The sequence below is a fragment of the Corythoichthys intestinalis genome, chromosome 16 (genome assembly GCF_030265065.1).
Source record: "Corythoichthys intestinalis isolate RoL2023-P3 chromosome 16, ASM3026506v1, whole genome shotgun sequence".
In the NCBI taxonomy this organism is placed as follows: domain Eukaryota; kingdom Metazoa; phylum Chordata; class Actinopteri; order Syngnathiformes; family Syngnathidae; genus Corythoichthys; species Corythoichthys intestinalis.
The window spans coordinates 26,605,792-26,626,117 of NC_080410.1; the positions used below are offsets into that span (position 1 = coordinate 26,605,792).

A 20,326-nucleotide genomic window follows, 5' to 3' on the forward strand; every position below is an offset into this window, starting at 1 on the left:
GGATTTATTGTCGTAATAAACAAATACAGTACTTATGTACTGTATGTAGAATGTATATATATTAGTCCGAGTTTTATTCATTTTTTTCTTAATGCATTGCTATATGATCGGGAAAAATTATCGGGAATGACTGGATTTGAATCGGGAGCAAAAAAAAAGCAATCGGATCGGGAAATATCTGGATCGGCATATACTCAAACTAAAATGATCGGGAGCAAAAAAACATGATTGGAACAACCCTACATATCTTACTGCCCTGAGTGGCCAACTGCACACATGACAATTTGAAAATTTGGAGTAATTTTGTGCTGCTTGAAGCTAAAATTACCATGTTGGATCCAAAATTGCTCTGTTTTTTCCCCAGCACAAAACTTTTTCTCCACAGCTTCCCAACGTTTTTACTACTTGCACAAGACTGGCCAAGGCTATAAATATAATAGTGTTGAATAAACATTGCATTCATGAGTTTCATATTTAATCAGTTTCCCCAAAACTTTAGCTAAAACATACATATACATACTACACATCAGGTTTGAAAGCGCATTTACAACATCTTATAGTTGATATAGCCAGCATTCATTGTATTTTTGTTTGTCAAGACTGGCTTTTTGCAAGAGTCATAGGCGGAGTTTGACTGTTGGGGCAGGGGGGCACAACTTGTTTATGACCCCGAAACGCAGTGTCAGCAATAAAATTAACTTACAAGAATATATATTAGAAGTTGAAAGGTAAGACGTGCGCAGAGATTGTACGTAGTGTTCAAGCCAGGTTTTTATTTGTCAAACACGGAGCAATTGGTTTATTAATTACACGGGACTTTCTGCAATAAGCTGGGGGCTTGAGTTATTACTACCAACAGTGATAAATACTCACTTTCTTGAAAAACCTGATGTCCATCCTTCATCAATCTATTCACCCTATGCTCTGTGTGCGTCAGACGTACACGCATACGCTGCTGGCCGGTACCGACCGCGAGCAAGGTCACAGGGAAAATGCGGAGTAGATTTACAGAAATGTGGGCGTTCTATATTAACAAGTGGAATGGATTGAGTAATGACCCACTGAAGGGGCTCTCTACCTTACTCTAAGAAGTGAGGGGAAACTGACAGATTTGTGGTCATATTTAAGTTAATAATGATAGGTTATATCATTATTGATTTAAACTAATATTCTTGTTATATTAACTTATATTCTTGAGAATATTTAGAGGGAGCTGAAAAAGGGTAAAAAGGCCTAATGACGCCAATGCAGCACACAATTATTACATTTTTTTCCTTTATATATTTAAGAAAACAGTTCCTACACACTGCTGGCCAAAAGTATTGGCACCCCTGCAATTCTGTCAGATAATGCTCAATTTCTCCCAGAAAATGAGTGCAATTACAAATGCTTTGGTAGTAATATCTTCATTGATTTTGATTGCAATGAAAAAACACAAAACAGAATGAAAAAAAATGAAAGCAATATCATTTTACACAATACTCCAAAAATGGGCCGGACAAAAGTATTGGCACCCTCAGCCTAATACTTGGTAGCGCAACCTTTAGACAAAATAACTGCGAACAACCGCTTCCGGTATCCATCAATTAGTTTCTTACAATGCTCTGCTCGAATTTTAGACCAGTCGTCTTTGGCCAACTGCTCCAGGTCTCTGCGATTTGAAGGGTACCTTCTCTAAACTGCCATTTCAGATCTCTCCACACATGTTCTTCTGGATTCAGGTCTGGACCCATTGCTGGCCACTTCAGAAGTCTCCAGTGCTTTCTCTCAAACCATTTTTTAGTGCTTTTTGAAGTGTTTTTTGGGTCATTGTCCTGCTGGAAGACCCATGACCTCTGAGGGAGACCCAGCTTGGGGCACTGGGCCCTACATTATGCTGCAAAATTTGTTGGTAGTCTTCAGACTTCATAATGCCATGCACACGTTCAAACAGTCCAGTGCCAGAGATAGCAAAGCAACCCCAAAACATCAGGGAACCTCCGCCACGTTTGACTGTGGAGACAATGTTCTTTTCTTTGAAAGCCTAGTTTTTTCCCCTGTAAACTCTATGTTGATGCCTTTTCCCAAAAAGCTCTACTTTTGTCTTATCTGACCAGAGAAGATTCTTCCAAAACGTTTTGGGCTTTCCCAGGTAAGTTTTGGCAAAGTCCAGCCTGGCTTTTTTATGTCTCTGGGTCAGAAGTGGGGTCTTCCTGGGTATCCTACCATAGAGTCCATTTTCATTCAGACACCGACAGATAGTACGGGTTGGTACTGTTGTACCCTCGGACTGCAGGACAGCTTGAACTTGTTTGGATGTTAGTCGATGTTCTTCATCCACCATCCGCACAATCCTTCGTTGAAATCCCTCGTCAATTTTTCTTTTCACATCTAGGGAGGTTAGCCACAGTGCTATGGGCTTTACACTTATTGATGACACTGCACATGGTAGACCGTCAACATCTAGGGAGGTTAGCTACAGTGCTATGGGCTTTACACTTATTGATGACACTGCGCATGGTAGACACAGGAACATTCAGGTCTTTGGAGACAGACTTATAGCCTTGAGATTGCCCATGCTTCCTCAGAATTTTGCTTCTCAAGTCCTCAGACAATTATTTGGTCTTCTTTCTTTTCTCCATGCTCAATGTGGTACACACAAGGACACAGGACAGACGTTGAGTCAACTTTAATCCATTTTAACTGGCTGCAGGTGTGATTTAGTTATTGCCACCGCCTGTTATGTGCCACAGGTAAGTAAAAGGTGCTGTTAATTACACAAATTAGAGAAGCATCACATGATTCTTTTTTGTGTTTTTTCATTGCAAGCAAAATCAATGAAGATATTACTACCAAAGCATTTGTAATTGCAATCAATTTCTGGGAGAAACTGAGCATTTTCTGACAGAATTGCAGGGATACCAATACTTTTGGCCAGCAGTGTAGTTAAAAAAACCTTGACATGATTGAGAAAAACTGAAATCAGTTTTGGTTCATTCTTCACCCAAAAATTAATCTAAAATAGCTGTCAAACACATACAAAAATCACTGGGTGTTTCAGTTCCCAGACTCAAGACTCCCCCAGGCAAAATGGATTGGACGTTTATCGCCGTCAACGACAGTGGATGACTTCCATTGCTGCGCAGGTGTATCTAACAACGCGTCCAGTCCCAAACAGACAGCCAGGTGACATCCTGTAACAACAGCCCCCACGTTTGAGCAAAAGAGTCTCTGATAGAGCGCCAGGTTGCTACTTGATCGCTTTGATTGGAACGTCAACAATTCGGCATCGGGCCAAGCTCCTAAGCGCCATCACGACGAGGAAAAAGGTGACGGCGCTCATGGCCTTTGTCCAGACCGGTTTAATTTCCACCGTTTAGTCGCCAGCTTGTGTCACGGCCGTCGGGCCCTTGTTCGAGTCCAGGCGGGGCCGCATAGGTGCCTTTGACGTGTTTGTGATCGCAGCCCCTTTATGACTAAACTCCAGCACGCGCAAAGTACAAGCCTCTAAAACACAGTCTCTGCATTATGTGCAAAGGGTTGCTTGTTTACACTCGGGAAATGAGCACAATCCGCAGGCGACAACGGCGACATGAACGTGGACAACTTTCAGCCTTTTCAATTCGTGCCAGCTAAAATCCAAACCGGTGAGTTGCACATATGAAAAATGGACCACAAATCGAGACCGTCAAAATTGCATCGATAAGGGATTCCATCACGTTTGGAAAAATCGAGAACATCATTCTAGACATAATAATTTTTAATAATATATATATTTTAATTACAAATAGTTAAAATGTACGCTGAATGCATTTAACTTCATCTGCTTGTGCAAATGAAGCATGGAGCAAAATGCAACCTAATTTTAACCCTTTCAGGGACAGTGGTCATATCAGTGGATAGCTATTTAAGTTATTACGTAGTTTAACTCATTCACTGCCAGCCTAGGTCACAGAATACGTGTTGAGGTTGTTAGGAAAAGAGGGAAATTAATATTGAAAACACCTCTTCGATCATCATTCGATCCCTTCCAGCCCCTCTCAGTTAACATGGATTGGACGTCTATTTCTGTCAATGGCAGCTAAAGGGTTAAGCCATGTGAAGTCACAAGAGATTTATAAAACAATAAATACATAAATAAATACATTAAATTCCCAGAGCAAAATACAGATGGACAGTTTGTTCCAATTTATTAGATTTTTTTAATTACTCGTGGCCTTTTCCTAATTAACTTAAAAAAAAAATTTAAAAAAAAAAAACTTTTTATTTATTACTATTTATAAATTTGTTATATACAGTGATACATCTACTTACGGAACTAATTGACTCTGGAAGTGGTTTCTTCACTTGAAAATTCTGTAAGCAGAGATGTGTTTTCCCCTTAAATCTAGACATCAATCTTTTATAATGTGTTTTCCCCCACAAATTTAGACATCAATCTTTTATAATGCATAAAAAAGCATCAAAAAATGTAACAAGTACATGTTACAATTATTTATTTCACAATAAACATAAAATCTGAGCTGTGCATAATGTAAAAAACCAAGAATAAAGAATATAAGTTAATACACTCATGCAAAGCTGTCGGAACACGAGGAGCAAATGAAGAGGACGCTGGGATACACACATACACACACAGTGGAGGTCCGTCTTAGCCAAATGGATGTCAGGAATGCTAGGCAATAGCCAATTGTAGAGCAGCTATGTTACGTTCAGTAAACTCTGGGAGCTGCAAGTACCAGCCATATTGTATTTTTGCCTTTTGTATCCTGAAATTTCTTTCTTAACAAGAGGCAATATTTTCCCGTTGAGGTGTGTTGTAACCTGAAAATTCTGTACGTAGAGACATTCTTAAGTAGAGGCACCACTATATATGTTTTTAATACACGCTAATACTACAATTCGATGTCAAATGGGGGCTGCAAAATATTGTGCTGTGGGCCACAATTGGCCCCTGAGCTGGTGGTTCGAGACCCCTGTCCTATATAAATGAATTAAAAACGTAAGAAAAAAAAAATCACAATTAATTCCTGAAAGGGTTAAGGACATGAAGCAATTTAGGGTGTACAGTCAAGTAATATCGAAGTATAACAGAATATAAATATTTTTTGGTTAATTGGTCACACTGAGTAAAACCAAGTCTTGAAATGATGTTTTGTGAGTTATGCAAAAAAAGTTATATTACTAACTCACCCACTGCTATTTAATTGAAATGGATTTGATGTCTATCACAGACAATAGGACATTAACATAGCTGCACACTTCATGGTACACCAATAAGTTACAGTTCAGGTAGGCGAGAGTGTTATTTTTATTTTGCAAACTGACATTTTCATTTTTAAAAAAAATACGTGAATGTCATTAAAAGGTAAAAACTTCAATATGAAGTGTGGACTACAGTAGTCTGTGACCTAGCAGTTTTGATTTTATTTTCGAAGCACCTTATTGTTCTGCTTTGATGTTTTTGTGTCACAATTAGTAACCACAACCGCATTAGGTAATTTGCTCATTGCTGGTTATTACCACGATTAAAATAAATACACTTCACAAAACGTGATTTAAAAAAAAAAAAAGAAAAAAAAAATTGAGTCATGAGGATGGCCACAAAAAGAAATTCATTTGTTTTCTTAAAGCGCCATTGTGTTTACGATTTCTCTCCAATTAGTGACGGATAAAAGAAACTTCACCCCCTTTATGGAAGGCTGCGTGCTGTTGAAACCTGACAAAAAGACCGTCAGAAACCGAGCCACGCCCGTGAGAAAGTTTTGCGGGACCCTTTCCATTGTTGGTGAATCCAAACAGCCAGCGTTGGAAGTGGCGCAGACCGCCGGGACGTCCCAGAAGGTGGCGCCGGTCAAAAGAACCAAGTGCCAACCCACCCCGAAACAGGAGACGGTCTCCAAGGTGCCCAAAGTGGAAGCCGCTGCTGCGCCGGCGAATGTACCGCAGGTTAAAAGGACTAGTAAACGTAAAGCGGCAATTAAACAAGAGTCGCCCCCGCTTGCTAAGGAGCAACGCGTGGACAAGGTTGAGGTCTCAGCCCAGCCGACGCCGGCCAAAAGGCCCAGACGCAAGTCCAACACCAAACAGGATCCCCTGGCCAAAGAACCCACCACCGAATTATCCGTCAAGGCCCTGCTAGCTAAAGTTCTGAACACCAAATACAGCGCTAAACCCGAAGTGGCCGTTGGGCCCAAGAAGCCGCAGGTGGAAGTGACCGAAGTGTCCGTTAAAGCTCTGCTAACCAAACTGACCACCAAGAGAAAGTCCAGCACCAAAGCAGAAGCCCAGAAGCAAAGCAAACAGACCATTAAGACCACCCCCCAGAAAGCCCCTGTCGCCCTCCCGACCGCATGCCCATGCTGCCCGGCTGCCTTACAACAGCCTGACACTACCAGAGGTAAGATCGGGCTGTTGAAGTTCGTGTACGTTCTTAACCTTATTAAATTCAATGTCTGGATGAAACTTGACTGTGGTTGACTGTGATCAAGTCCCTACTCCCAAAAGTCTTTCTCTTGTCCTTGTCCAATTTCTCCTAAATCAAATTGCCAAACCTGATATTTGTTCCTAGCCTTGTTCGCGCAGAAGTATCAGCAGCTGGAGAAGCTCGGGGAAGGGGGCTTTGGATCCGTCTATGCTGGTTACAGGAAAAGTGACTGTTTTCCTGTAAGTCTTAACCACAATGTCAAGCAAACACAAATGTAAATGCATATATTTAACATACTATTCTATTTTTAGGTGGCTATAAAATACATCCCCATTGAAAAAGTGGAGAGCGTCTTTTTGGTGAGTATGTTCACATAGACCTGGCATCCACGTATGTGGACATCTCATTTTGGCCTTTGGGTGCATAGGCAGAGTTTGACTTTTGTGGGGGTGTGGGGGGTGGTTGGGGGTAGGGGGCTAAACATGTTGATGACCCCGAAATGCGGTGTCAGCAATAAAATTACAATATATATCCCGGTTAGTAGCTTAGCCCATGCTCGTAAATACGGGCATCCCAGCTCTGTGAGTGTGTTTTTCTGTGGAGACGTAGACGCTGATTTTTGCGTTCCGCGGAGATATCCAATTTAATGCCAAGTTTTTCTAGTTGCTCACACCCTTGCAAAAGGAATCCTCACCATGATAAGTTTGAAAATGGCGGCAGGCAAGACAGGAGACGGCATCCTTTTTGACTTAATATTCCAGCTAGGAGTATTTGTAATCATACATTGAAAATGAGCATTTTTTGTTTCCCGTCACTTTTTAGGGGAATTCTAAATCAGGCTGCCATTGAATATTGTTGTGGCTTTGTTGTACAATTAGCATCTTTGGTGGGACAAACCTAAACTCTGCTCACCGTTTTGCGTTTCACGGTCCACATCTTCAATTCTTGGCTCTCGCTTAGTAGTAAAAAAAAATACGTACGTACATCCATCTTGTTTCTTCTGTCCTCAGGTGGTTTTGGCTAAGCAAAGCAAATGACCACCTCTAAGGTGCTTGTCACATGATCTGTTTGAAAATTATTTTCGACCCATTATAAAAATATTTTACATTTTACCGGCAAAGTCTTAATTTTAAACTCATATTGGAAAGTCAATTACAAGCAATGACATTTCCGGCTCCCCTTAATCTCTGTGTATGTTTGGGGGGTTAATGCATATGTTTAGATAGTCGACTACTTTGTGTTTCCCATTCTATAGTACATAAATGGAAAGATCCAGAAGGTTCCCTTAGAAGCTTGGCTCATGCTCCAAGCGTCCTCATTAAAGAACGCGGATGGGTCCTCGGCAGTAGTCCTCCTGTTGGACACGTATGACATGGAAAAGGAGCTGGTTCTAGTCATGGAGAGACCGGTACCATCTGTGGACCTCTTCACGTTCAGAACGAAATACAAACTTGGGCCCTTGGAGGAGTATGAAGCAAGGGTAAAGAATTTTGAAATCCTAACTTTAGCAGTCAACCATTGATGGTGATAGACGTCCAATCCATTTTGACTAGCAAAATATCAAAATGGATTGGACGTCCATCGCAGTCAATTAGATCCAAGAATTCAACAAAGGAAACTCAGTTCCCAAATGTGTCTTTGTGTTTTCCAGAACATAATGAAGCAGCTGGTGGACGCTGCCATCAAAATGCACGCCGTCAACGTCTTCCATCGGGACCTGAAGCAGAGGAACATCCTTCTGGAGGCCACCTTTAGTCTCCCCAGAGTGCGCCTGATAGATTTCGGCTGCAGCTGCTTCGTAAACGAAGAGCCGTATCGAGAATATGCCGGTAAAGATGGTTTCTTGTTCAAATGGTGTGGAAAAATGATCGTATCGCTCCTGCCATTCTTAAATGTTTTGTGTTTAGGAACCTTACGGTACGCCCCACCAGAATACGTCTTCAAGCGGCCGTACAAGGCCGGCCCGGCCACTGTATGGCAACTGGGGGCACTGCTCTTTGAGTTGTTGGATGGAACCGAACGGTTTGACACCCTAATGTTCCTTTTCAAGGGGCTCACGTTGAACCGGGTGCTGTCACAAGGTAAAAACTATTTTCACCCTCATGTTACATACAGTTGTGGTCAAAAGTTTACATACACTTGTGAAGAACATAATGTCATGGCTCTCTTGAGTTTCCAGTTATTTCTACAACTCTGATTTTTCTCTGATAGAGTGATTGGAACAGATACTTCTTTATCACAAAAAACATTCATGAAGTTTGGTTCTTTTATGACTTTATTATGGGTGAACAGAAAAAAGTGATCAAATCTGCTGGGTCAAAAATATACATACAGCAACGCTAATATTTGGTAACATGTCCCTTGGCCATTTTCACTTCAATTAGGCGCTTTTGGTAGAATCTTTGACCACTCCTCTTGACAGAATTGGTGCAGTTCAGTTAAATTTGATGGCTTTCTGACATGGACTTGTTTCATCAGCATTGTCCACAAGTTTTCAATGGGGTTTGGGAAGGCCATTCGAAAACCTCAATTCTAGCCTGATTTAGCCATTCCATTACCACTTTTGATGTGTGTTTGGGGTCATTGTCGTGTTGGAACACCCAACTGCGCCCAAGACCCAATCTTCGGGCTGATGACGTTAGGTTATCTTGAAGAATTTGAAGGTAATCCTCCTTCTTCATTATCCCATTTACTCTCTGTAAAGCACCAGTTCCATTGGCAGCAAAACAGCCCCACAGCATAATACTACCACCACCGTGCTTGACGGTAGGCATGGTGTACTTGGGGTTAAAGGCCTCACCTTTTCTCCTCCAAACATATTGCTGGGCATTGTGGCCAAACAGCTCGATTTTTGTTTCGTCCGACCACAGAACTTTCCTCCAGAAGGTCTTATCTTTGTCCATGTGATCAGCAGCAAACTTCAGTCGAGCCTTAAGGTGCCACTTTTGGAGCAAGGGCTTCCTTCTTGCACGGCAGCCAGTGCATGGAGATGCAAAACACGCTTGACTGTGGACACTGACACCTGTGTTCCAGCAGCTTCTAATTCTTGGCAGATCTGCTTTTTGGTGATTCTCGGTTGAATCTTCACCCTCCTGACCAATTTTCTCTTAGCAGCAGGTGATAGCTTGCGTTTTCTTCCTGATCGTGGCAGTGACAAAACAGTCCCATGCACTTTATACTTACAAACAATTGTTTGCACTGTTGCTCTTGGGACCTGCAGCTGCTTTGAAATGGCTTCAAGTGACTTTCCTGATTTGTTCAAGTCAATAATTCGCATTTTCAGATCCATGTATGTATATTTTTGACCCAGCAGATTTGATCACTTTTTCTGTTAACCCATGATAAAGTCATAAAAGAACCAAACTTCATGAATGTTTTTTGTGACAAAGAAGTATCTGTTCCAATCACTCTATCGGAGAAAAATCAGAGTTGTAGAAATAACTGGAAACTCAAGAGAGCCATGACATTATGTTCTTCACAAGTGCATGTAAACTTTTGACCACAACTGTATATGTACAGTGGGGCAAATGAGTATTTAGTCAACCACCAATCGTGCAAGTTCTCCGACTTGAAAAGATTAGAGAGGCCTGTAATTGTCAACATGGGTAAAACTCAACCATGAGAGACAGAATGTGGAAAAAAAACAACAGAAAATGACATTATTTGATTTTTAAAGAATTTATTTCCAAATTAGAATGGAAAATAAGTATTTGGTCGCCTAAAAACAAGCAAGATTTCTGGCTGTCAAAAAGGTCTAACTTCTTCAAACGAGGTCTAAAGAGGTCTAACAAGGGTCCACTCGTTACCTGTGTTAATGGCACCTGTTTTAACTCATTATCGGTATAAAAGACACCTGTCCACAACCACAGTCAGTCACACGCTGAACTCCACTATGGGCAAGACCAAAGAGCTGTCGAAGGACACCAGAGACAAAATTGTAGACCTGCACTAGGCTGGGAAGACTGAATCTGCAATAGGTAAAACGCTTGGTGTCAAGAAATCAACTGTGGGAGCAATTATTAGAAAATGGAAGACATACAAGACCACTGATAATCTCCCTCGATCTGGGGCTCCATGCAAGATCTCACCCCGTGGTGTCAAAATGATAACAAAAACGGTGAGCAAAAACCACACAGGGGGGACCTAGTGAATGACCTACAGAGAGCTGGGACCACAGTAACAAAGGCTACTATCAGTAACACAATGCGCCGCCAGGGACTCAAATCCTGCACTGGCAGACATGTCCCCCTGCTGAAGCCAGTACACGTCCAGGCCCGTCTGCGGTTCGCTAGAGAGCATTTGGATGATCCAGAAGAGGACAGGGCGAATGTGTTATGGTCAGATGAAACCAAAATAGAACTTTTTGGTAGAAACACAGGTTCTCGTGTTTGGAGGAGAAAGAATACTGAATTGCATCCGAAGAACACCATACCCACTGTGAAGCATGGGGATAGAAACATTATGCTTTGGGGCTTTTTTTCAGCAAAGGGACCAGGACGACTGATCTGTGTAAAAGAAAGAATGAATGGGGCCATGTATCGAGAGATTTTGAGTGAAAATCTCCTTTCATCAGCAAGGACATTGAAGATGAGACGTGGCTGGGTTTTTCAGCATGACAATGATCCCAAACACACAGCCAGGGCAACAAAGGAGTGGCTTCGTAAGAAGCATTTCAAGTTCCTGGAGTGGCCTAGCCAGTCTCCAGATCTCAACCCCATAGAAAAACTGTGGAGGGAGTTGAAAGTCCATGTTGCCCAACGACAGCCCCAAAACATCACTGCTCTAGAGGAGACATGCATGGAGGAATGGGCCAAAATACCAGCAACAGTGTGTGAAAAGCTTGTGAAGAGTTACAGAAAACGTTTGGCCTCCGTTATTGCCAACAAAGGGTGCATAACAAAGTATTGATATGAACTTTTGATATTGACCAAATACCTATTTTCCACCATGATTTGCAAATAAATTCTTTAAAAATCAAACAATGTGATTTTCTGTTTTCTCCCCCCACATTCTGTCTCTCATGGTTGAGGTTTACCCACGTTGACAATTACAGGCCTCGCTAATATTTTCAAGTGGGAGAACTTGCACAATTAGTAGTTGACTATATACTTATTTGCCTCACTGTAATTCTTCATGGCACAGATGGAGCTTTGTCCAATGACACCATTGCTTTTGTCAGTGGTAGTCAATCACTTTCTGCCACCTTGAAGTACACTGGCACCTAAAATATTTCAAAATGCCTACTGCTGTATGTTTTGTCCCCGCCATTGCAGCTAACAGAAAACTGTGTTTCCTCTCAGATTGCAAAGACTTCTTATGGATCTGCTTGACATCAGACATGGATCAGCGAGCCACTCTGGAGCAGATGCAGTGGCACCCTTGGCTCCTTTGATTCCACCCACACAAAAACAACCTCAGATGAAGAATAATGACTTTGCCAGTGTAGCAAAATTTACGCCGGCAAAACATAAACAGTTGATTGGTGTGGGCTTTTTTTTTTTTTTTGTTTTTGTTTTTTTTTTTGTTGCTTTAAAAAAGTGTTTCCGGAAGGACATACCCTATGTTAAACCTGGTGCACTCAAGTATTTATGCTTGCTTAACTACACGAATCATTATTAAAACTTTGACGTGTCGTGAGTCGTGACCCTCGTAAAAATATTGAAATTAGTCATGCATCGTATTTCCAAAGTGAACTTGAACGCGTCATGGCTCCACCCCTGACAGGGCTGGAAAGCTAAAAGGCTAGCTATTCACTGCGGCATACCAACACAAAAACTACATATTTTTTGCCTATTCGTCGCTTTTAAACCCCATTGGGCACAACTAAGAGTGACCGGAGGGTTGTTAAACTCTTATTTTGTGGACAACTTCATAACAGGAACTTCCTGTTAAGGTGACTGGCTAATAGCATTTGGCTAAAAACTCGGGTAAGACTTGACTGCCGTGTCGTGTGTGTCCAGCTTGAGCTCACAATTAAACATTAAATTGCTTAGTTTAATAAGGACTTCAGTTTTAACACACGTCGTTTTATTTAAATCACAAGTCTGTTTTGGCGTTTTTTCGGGAATTTTCGCTACGCCTGCTAGTTAGCGTGCTAACTGACAAGACAGGTGTGAAACTCGCAGCTAATTGTGACTCCAAAAAAGGAAAATATAATACTCGCACAGCAGCCTAAGGTGCCTTTGGAGTGTTTATGCACCAAAGTGAACTTGTTCCGCGTTACTTCCATTTTTTTTTTCTGTAGCTGACGACGACACACGGCACCCCTACTGGACTGGACTGTTCTACTTCTCTGATGTGTGGATTTGTGGATCCACACCCTGGACTTTTAAGACAGCTCTCGAGCTCGTCTGAAGCACTTAAGTCTCACTGTGACATAGACCCCCAACACATCTGCTCCTAGGACCACCGCTGTTTGGACAATACGCCCCCCAGAAAGACTACTATGCCGCTGGGTTTGGGAAGAAGGAAGAAGGCTTCGCCATTGGTGGAGAATGAGGAAGCTGAACCCATCCGCACCGGGCTAAACGTGGAGGGTTTGGACGGAGGGGTCGTGGTGGGCCTCGGTGAGGGCGCCGCCTCAGAGGGGTTGCCTCCCCCGCCAAGCAGCATGCGGCCACGACTCATCTTCCATACGCAACTGGCACACGGAAGCCCCACCGGACGCATCGAGGGCTTCAGCAACGTGCGGGAGCTCTACGCCAAGATTGGTGAAGCCTTCGGGATCCCGTCGGCTGAGGTGAGTTTCCATACGGAGGACGCTTTCAAGACCTGTGCGACGTAAACCACCCCTTTCCCCACAGGTGATGTTTTGCACATTGAACACTCACAAGGTGGACATGGACAAACTGCTGGGAGGCCAGATTGGCTTAGAAGACTTTATATTTGCCCATGTTAAAGGCCAAAAGAAGGAAATTGAAGTGTTCAAAGGGGAAGATGCGCTTGGCCTCACAATTACTGACAACGGAGCCGGTTATGCTTTCATTAAAGTGAGTCACTTTGGAAAAGTTGCGGTGAAGCAGACTTAACAAACCACCAAGTTAACTTTTTTTCCCCTCCAGCGAATCCGCGAGGGCAGCATCATCCATCAGATCCAGGTGATCAACGTGGGCGACATGATTGAGTCTATCAACGGCCATCGCCTGATTGGCTGTAGACACTACGAGGTGGCCAAGATGCTCAAGGAGCTGCCCAAGGGGAAGGATTTTACCATCAAGCTGGTGGAGCCGCTCAAAGCCTTTGGTAGGGTGCCCTGTCATCCCATTTGTCTTTGATGTGTCTCTAGTGCTGGGAGATGGAGGGGGAATCCCGATAAGGATAATTTTATCTCGATTTGGTATATTTAAGTATTTGATGGAGGTAAAAAAAAAAACGTTTAAAAAAACTGGGTTGCTGAGTATTTTCTAATGTAGTACTAGAATTTTTCATTAACTGCTGGTGACTGAGATGGAGACAAAAAATTCACTTTATTTTTTCAATTTATTACATTTAAAAAAAAAAAAAAATTAGCACCAGTGTTAGTATATTATTCTGAGTATGCGTTGTGGTAGTTCGTGAAAGGAAGATATTTTCATTGAACACACGCATTGACAGCGACGGATGTCCACTCCATTTGGACTGGGAGACTCTTAGTCCAGTGGTCCCCAACCAAGGGGCCGCGGACCGGGGACCGTGGCGCATTTGCTACCGGGCCGCAGAGAAATACGTAAATGATTTATTAATGACTTCAATCTGGCCTGTGGGTGACACATCAATATCCCTGTCTACTCTATAGATTAATCTGAGTAAAGATTTGTATAGGTCGCCATCTAGTGGTTGGCCGCAATTACTAGGGTGTTTGCACACCTATAGCAGCCCAGCGCCAGTCAGTTTAAACAGTAACTTTAGCTGCTGATGGCTGTTTGCTGTGGGCGGCGATGTCTTTGGACAGCTTTTTCACAGAGAAAAGGCCACCTGTTGAGCCAGAAGAGGAGCCTGCAACCAAGTCCATTCTGTGTAATATGTGGCTAAAAGCTATCAAACGAGGCAACGAACGCGGGTGCACTGAGAGCATCATAACTAATGGCGAACCGTATTGCTAAAGCTAAGAAACCTTTCACGATTGGAGAAGGACTCATTATGCTTTTGACCACGGGTATTTGCCGACAACTTTGAGGAACGGCTGCTGTTAAAAAAATGTTGATTTAGTGTATGGTGAGTGACATTTTCCCTGCACTTAAGATTCGTTTTTAGCCTCGACGTGTTATTTTATATTTACCGGCATTTTCTGTCACACATTGCTGTTCCGTGGAAAAAAAGGTTGGGGACCACTGCCCTAGTCTATACTAGTCCTTCTAAAAAAATTAGCATATTGTGATAAAGTTCATTATTGTATGTAATGTACTGATAAACATTAGACTTTCATATATAGTAGATTCTTTACACAACTGAAGTAGTTCAAGCCTTTTATTGTCGTAATATTGATTTTTGGCAAAAAAGTCAAGAAAAACTAGAAAAACTAAAAATCCCTATCTAAGAAAATTGGCATATTTCATCCGACTAATACAAAAAAGTGTTTTTTAATACAAAAAAAGTCAACCTTCAATTATATCAGTTATGCACTCAATACTTGGTCGGGAATCCTTTTGCAGAAATGACTGCTTCAATGCGGCGTGGCATGGAGGCAATCAGCCTGTGGACTTCAGGCATTTTGGAATTTCTTTCTCCCCACTCTTCCTACAAACTCTGGCACCTTGAGTTCCGAATCACATGCAAAAGTTGCTTTCATCTGAAAAAAGTACTTTCGGCCACTGAGCAACAGTCCAGTGCTGCTTCTCTGTAGCCCAGGTCAGGCGCTTCTGCCGCTGTTTCAGGTTCAAAAGTGGCTTGACCTGGGGAATGCAGCACCTGTAGCCCATTTCCAGCACACGCCTGTGCACGGTGGCTCTGGATGTTTCTACTCCAGACTCAGTCCACTGTTTCTGCAGGTCCCCCAAGGTCTGGAATAGGCCCTTCTCCACTATCTTTTTCAGGGTGCGGACACCTCTTCTGGTTGTGCAGCGTTTCCTGCCACACTTTTTCCTTCCCACAGACTTCCCACTGAGGTGCCTTGATACAGTACTCTGGGAACAGCCTATTTGCTCAGAAATTTCTTTCTGTGTCCTCTCCTCTTGCTTGAGGGTGTCAATGATGGCCTTCTGGACAGCAGTCAGGTCGGCAGTCTTGCCTATGATTGCGGTTTTGAGTAACGAACCAGGCTGGGAGTTTTTAAAAGCCTCAGGAATCTTTCGCAGGTGTTTTGAGTTAATTCGTTGATTCAGATGATTAGGTTAGTAGCTTCTTTAGAGTACCTTTTCATGATATGCTAATTTTCTGAGATAGGGATTTTTGGTTTTTCTTGACTTTTTTGCCAAAATCATCAATATTAAAACAATAAAAAACTTGAACTACTTCATTTGTGTGTAATGAATCCAAAACATATGAAAGTCTAATGTTTATCAGTACGTTACAGAAAATAATAAACTTTATCACAATACGCAAATTTTTTTTTTTTTAGAAGGACCAGTATGTATTGTACGTCTGCCACTGTCAATGGCACTGAAACATCATTCACTGCCAGCTATTCCTGTTCAAATTGACTGGATTTTTATCGCCTTCAATTGGTGCCAGTGAGTTAACTGCGTTTGATTTAGGCACCACATGTTTGTTTTGTGTTGATTTATCACACCCACGACTTGCTGGTATAGGGACATCTAGTGGTGGTTCTGCATCATAGAAATATCAGCACTGTAGAGTTCAGTACAGCGTATCTTCGTAATATGATTAAAATTGACGATAATGAATAATGTTAGAAGGAATTTATGATGATACATATTTTTACTATTGTTTTAGCTATGTACATTGTCATAATGCGTAGCATTGGTGTCTTCTATCCATGACTGTCCCCTGGCTGTGTGCAGATATGATAAGTCAGCGGTCCGGGGGTTCCAGGTCATCGTCAGGTGTCCAGCTGGGCACCGGCAGGGGAACATTGCGGCTACGCTCCAAGGGTCCAGCTACCGTAGAGGAAGTGGTGAGCTTGTGGATTCAGCGGATTCATGTCTAAATGACGAATCTATAGTTTGTCATGTTTTGTTTTGTCACCCACCTCAGCCCTCTGCTTTTGAGGAAAAAGCCATTGAAAAGGTTGATGACTTGTTGGAAAGCTACATGGGCATCCGAGACAGTGAGCTGGGTATGTAACAAGCCAGAATTTCTTTGGATATTTGAAGTCCTATCCATTTTTGACAGTGGGCCCCAGTTAAAAATGGACTGACTTGTTTATTCCCTTCTCATCTATTCCATCCAGCGGCTACCATGGTGGAGCTGGGAAAAGACAAAAAGAACCCCGACGAGTTTGCCGAGGCTCTAGATGAGACGCTGGGTGACTTCGCCTTCCCAGACGAGTTCGTCTTCGACGTGTGGGGCGCCATCGGGGACGCCAAGGTCGGACGTGTGTGAGCTGCACGGGACAAACCGAACACGATGGACTTGTATGTGTGTATTCACTACTTGGAAACTCTGCACATTTTTTTTTTTTTTTAATTCACGATACTGTATACTCATGCTGTTTGTTATTTTGTCATTGGGAGAGACTTTCCTGACAAATATTCTCAGTGGTGAAAACAAGCAATGAAGTGTTTATTTTCCTTTTTTTTTCTTTAATCTTGTCTTCCTTTGCTTCCCACCCGTGAAGGAATTTTAAATACACCTTGGCAAGAGAGAAAAAATCTTGAGAAAACTTTAACATTATTCAGGATTTTAAATTAAAGTGCTAATGTTACATGATTAAAATGTCATACATTTTTAGTCGAAGTATACAGTGGTACCCTGAATTTAACAATTTTCAAAAAGCGTTCTACACTAATGTACTATAGAAAACAGAAGTAGACATCTCTTAAGATACAAGTCATTTTTCACAGAGGATAAAGAGTACATGACTCTGTATTGTTGAATGCACTACGTGTCTTGCTGCCAATTGTGTTCAGATAGGTGATATTCTGACATTGATGCCTTTTTTTTGCCCTATTAACGGCAGTTTAGCTAGTGGCTAAACAAATTTTATATTGAACACTACTTCATTTCAAGCAATTCAGTCATTTCAGGAATTGTTGACGATGTGCCAAACTGCTGCTGCTTGTGAACTTCACTGCCACTATAGCTAGTGCTCGTTAGGCAAATATTTGCAAGCAGCTGCTGATAAAAAGCAAGCCGGAGGATGTTTTGTATCTTAAAAAGTTCATAAATCGGATAATAAGGACTCCTAATACAAGCGTGACAAGAACGCTTCCTAAGATGCTGGAATATGTTAGCATGTGAAGGAATACTTAGTCACAACCTCTGTGGTTTGACCAGAGGATAATTTCATCTAAAAAGTGTATTCTCTTAAGATGTGTTATCCTCGTAGTGTTACCCTTTTTTAAATATTGTGTTTATATGGCGGAAAACACTCAGGTGACTTGAAGTTCCGCTCTGACACCCCCAATTTGGCCAACTTTCAAAATTGTCCGATATGCATGTGTGATACATCATTGGAAAGCTTAAAATCTCAACTCTCTGGGGGAAGAACAGGAGGGCATTTTTTAAAAAAAATAAAAAAACAGCGAAAACCTATCTGGAGTTGAGAGCATGAAAGAGCAGAATTAAAGACGCCATGACTTTAACGAGATATTATTGCGTACTTGTTTTGAACCAAAAACTCCATTTAGCATGTACCACTGAGCGTCAAGACACAGCTGTGAATGGCCACAGCTGGGATTTTATGGGTGATACACGGTAATATAACGAGGGTCGCGATACAGAAATAGCAGACATCAAGGAGTGGTCGAAATTTTCTTTTTCATATATTTACCCTCTTAAACGTTGTTTTTCCATTTTTCTTTGTTTGGATGGATTATTTATCATCTAACATATCAGAGAAAATGCGACCGTAACAAAAAAAAACAATCAAGCGATAGTTTTTGAAGTAGATATCCGTGACTTTTTTGCAGACACCATTTTTTTCATTGTGACGTAATTAAAAGTTTAAAATATGTGCGTGAATAATTTTTAACGTCTTTTTTTTTTTTTTTTTTTTTAAACGAAACATTTTACATCAATTAACGATTCTAAGCTAAAAATGACGGACATTTTGAAAAATATAATTCGTTTTATGGCTGGGTTGAAACAAAAGCGGTTGCGCGATGTCTTTAAACTGGGGTTTCCAGGGTAAAAGTGATCAATTAAAAATAGTTTGGGGACTTATTGCGCCATGAATCTTTTGGCAGCATATAGACATATTGTTCTATCAAACACATCAGTTCTTTTCGCTTAAAATACAGCAGTTTATTTTAAAGAGCAGAAACTGCTTTTTCTGTTTTGTCTGTGTTTTCCGCCATATATATATTTTCACCTTAATCCTGAATACAATGGATTGGTTTGGATTTGATGGTGCATAATAGAGAGCCATCCCACTCGTTGTGAGGGTCCACTGTAAACCTTGAATACTTTATCCTCAAAAATAAAACCAAATTTAAAAAACAATTTTTTAGGATCTGTTATGGTAATAGTTCCGCGTGCCACTAATATTCCTTTACGGGTATGAACATTTTTGTGGGTGGATGAGCCTGGTGAACATGCATGCTGTTGAGGTTCAGCAGCAAAGTTAATCCTACAGGGGTGAGGAATCTTTTTTTTTTTTTTTTCTCCCCTATCAGCGCCATTTCAGTCCTTCAAGGGCCAAACTTGTCTTAAATGTTTTTTCTTTGGGTAACGGTTCCTCTGATGTTTTGTATTTCAACTTGCATGGCACACACCTGCACTTAAAGGCTAACACAGAAGTCGATGTTACATAGTCGTGGTGACGTTTTCCTTGATCCAAGACTACAGAGGCTCTGTTGTATCTGCATTGTTGTTTTGTACCAAGCCTCTCCACTCGCTGTCTTGCAAGCATGTTTTTTTTTTTCTTCAAAGCTGCTGTCTGCTGTATTTTACTTGCAGAGGAAACAAGTGAAGTGTCAAAAAGGTCGTTGTGTAAATTATAGCTTGCCTAGTAGTGTTATATTAGCACATTCCATGCTGTCATCAAGGTGACTGCAGTTTTAGTTTCGGTAGCTAACTTATATAGACACTACATGTTAAAAAGAGGTAGTGTTAGGTTTTCTAATTTGTTTTTTGGGGATGGATGCAGTTAAGTTCCCATGCATTTTTTTTCTTTTTATGCTAGCGTTTTCTTAAAAGTGTTATGTTTGGAAGGAGGTGGTGTGTTGTCTAAACATGAACCAATGTTGTGGAGGTAAAGGATTTTTTTTTTTTTTTTTCCATCCATATTTGCCATTGACAGTGATAGATGTTCATTCCATTTTGATTGGGAGAGGCTGCCTCCCTGTCAAAATAAATGATGTACTGTCGCTAGAAACTATTCCTGCCATTGCTTCTTACTGTTTGGAGCAAAAGATGTTGTTCATTGTGGGCAGCATATTTGAACGCTGAAGCAGAATTCTGCAGCTATTTTGTCATTTACCCTTTGGAGATGATGTTACTGAACACTGACAACCAATGTGACTTTGACACTGTTCATGTCCAATTATAATGCAGTTCTAATCAAAACACTGCTTGTTTTTCCATTATGTTCTTAAAAACTTGTGCTTCTTACCGTTTTACATTTGTCTATTCAGGTTAGGGCTGGGCCTATTATATGATATTGATCATTAATTGTGAACAAACTGAGGTTGATTTTGGTGATAACTGACATTAAATCAAAGAAATGTAGCCTTATTAGTTTGGCCGAGTGCAAAATGTCCCTTGAAATGAGTCCAGTGTTGATAGTTTCGAGCTGTTTATGACATAACCGGCCTATTTTTCAAAACCATTTAGCTTAGTCCTAATACACAATAGAAGAATCCTTTTACACATTAATGAAAA

The 20,326-nt window shown here is 41.4% G+C and overlaps 2 protein-coding genes across 4 annotated transcripts; both read left to right on the forward strand.

The window, feature by feature from the left end:
• Window positions 1-3,158: 3,158 nt before the first annotated feature.
• Window positions 3,159-11,840, forward strand: LOC130904722 (serine/threonine-protein kinase pim-1-like). Of its 2 annotated transcripts, none has more exons than XM_057817669.1 (8): window positions 3,159-3,626; window positions 5,645-6,379; window positions 6,551-6,645; window positions 6,718-6,765; window positions 7,662-7,886; window positions 8,058-8,235; window positions 8,314-8,487; window positions 11,707-11,840. In XM_057817669.1, the coding sequence occupies exons 1-8, from the start codon at window positions 3,572-3,574 to the stop codon at window positions 11,796-11,798; spliced, it is 1,602 nt and encodes a 533-aa protein (XP_057673652.1). In that variant the 5' UTR covers window positions 3,159-3,571; the 3' UTR covers window positions 11,799-11,840. The 2 variants fall into 2 exon arrangements, with proteins under 2 accessions (XP_057673652.1, XP_057673653.1); XM_057817670.1 differs by having other exon boundaries at window positions 3,159-3,308.
• A 265-nt stretch (window positions 11,841-12,105) lies between these two features.
• gipc1 (GIPC PDZ domain containing family, member 1) lies at window positions 12,106-20,011 on the forward strand. Of its 2 annotated transcripts, XM_057817487.1 has the most exons (7): window positions 12,106-12,333; window positions 12,651-13,145; window positions 13,210-13,395; window positions 13,468-13,648; window positions 16,345-16,457; window positions 16,538-16,619; window positions 16,734-20,011. In XM_057817487.1, the coding sequence occupies exons 2-7, from the start codon at window positions 12,852-12,854 to the stop codon at window positions 16,883-16,885; spliced, it is 1,008 nt and encodes a 335-aa protein (XP_057673470.1). In that variant the 5' UTR covers window positions 12,106-12,333; window positions 12,651-12,851; the 3' UTR covers window positions 16,886-20,011. The 2 variants fall into 2 exon arrangements, with proteins under 2 accessions (XP_057673470.1, XP_057673471.1); XM_057817488.1 differs by lacking the exon at window positions 12,106-12,333 and having other exon boundaries at window positions 12,343-13,145.
• The last annotated feature ends 315 nt before the right edge of the window (window positions 20,012-20,326 follow it).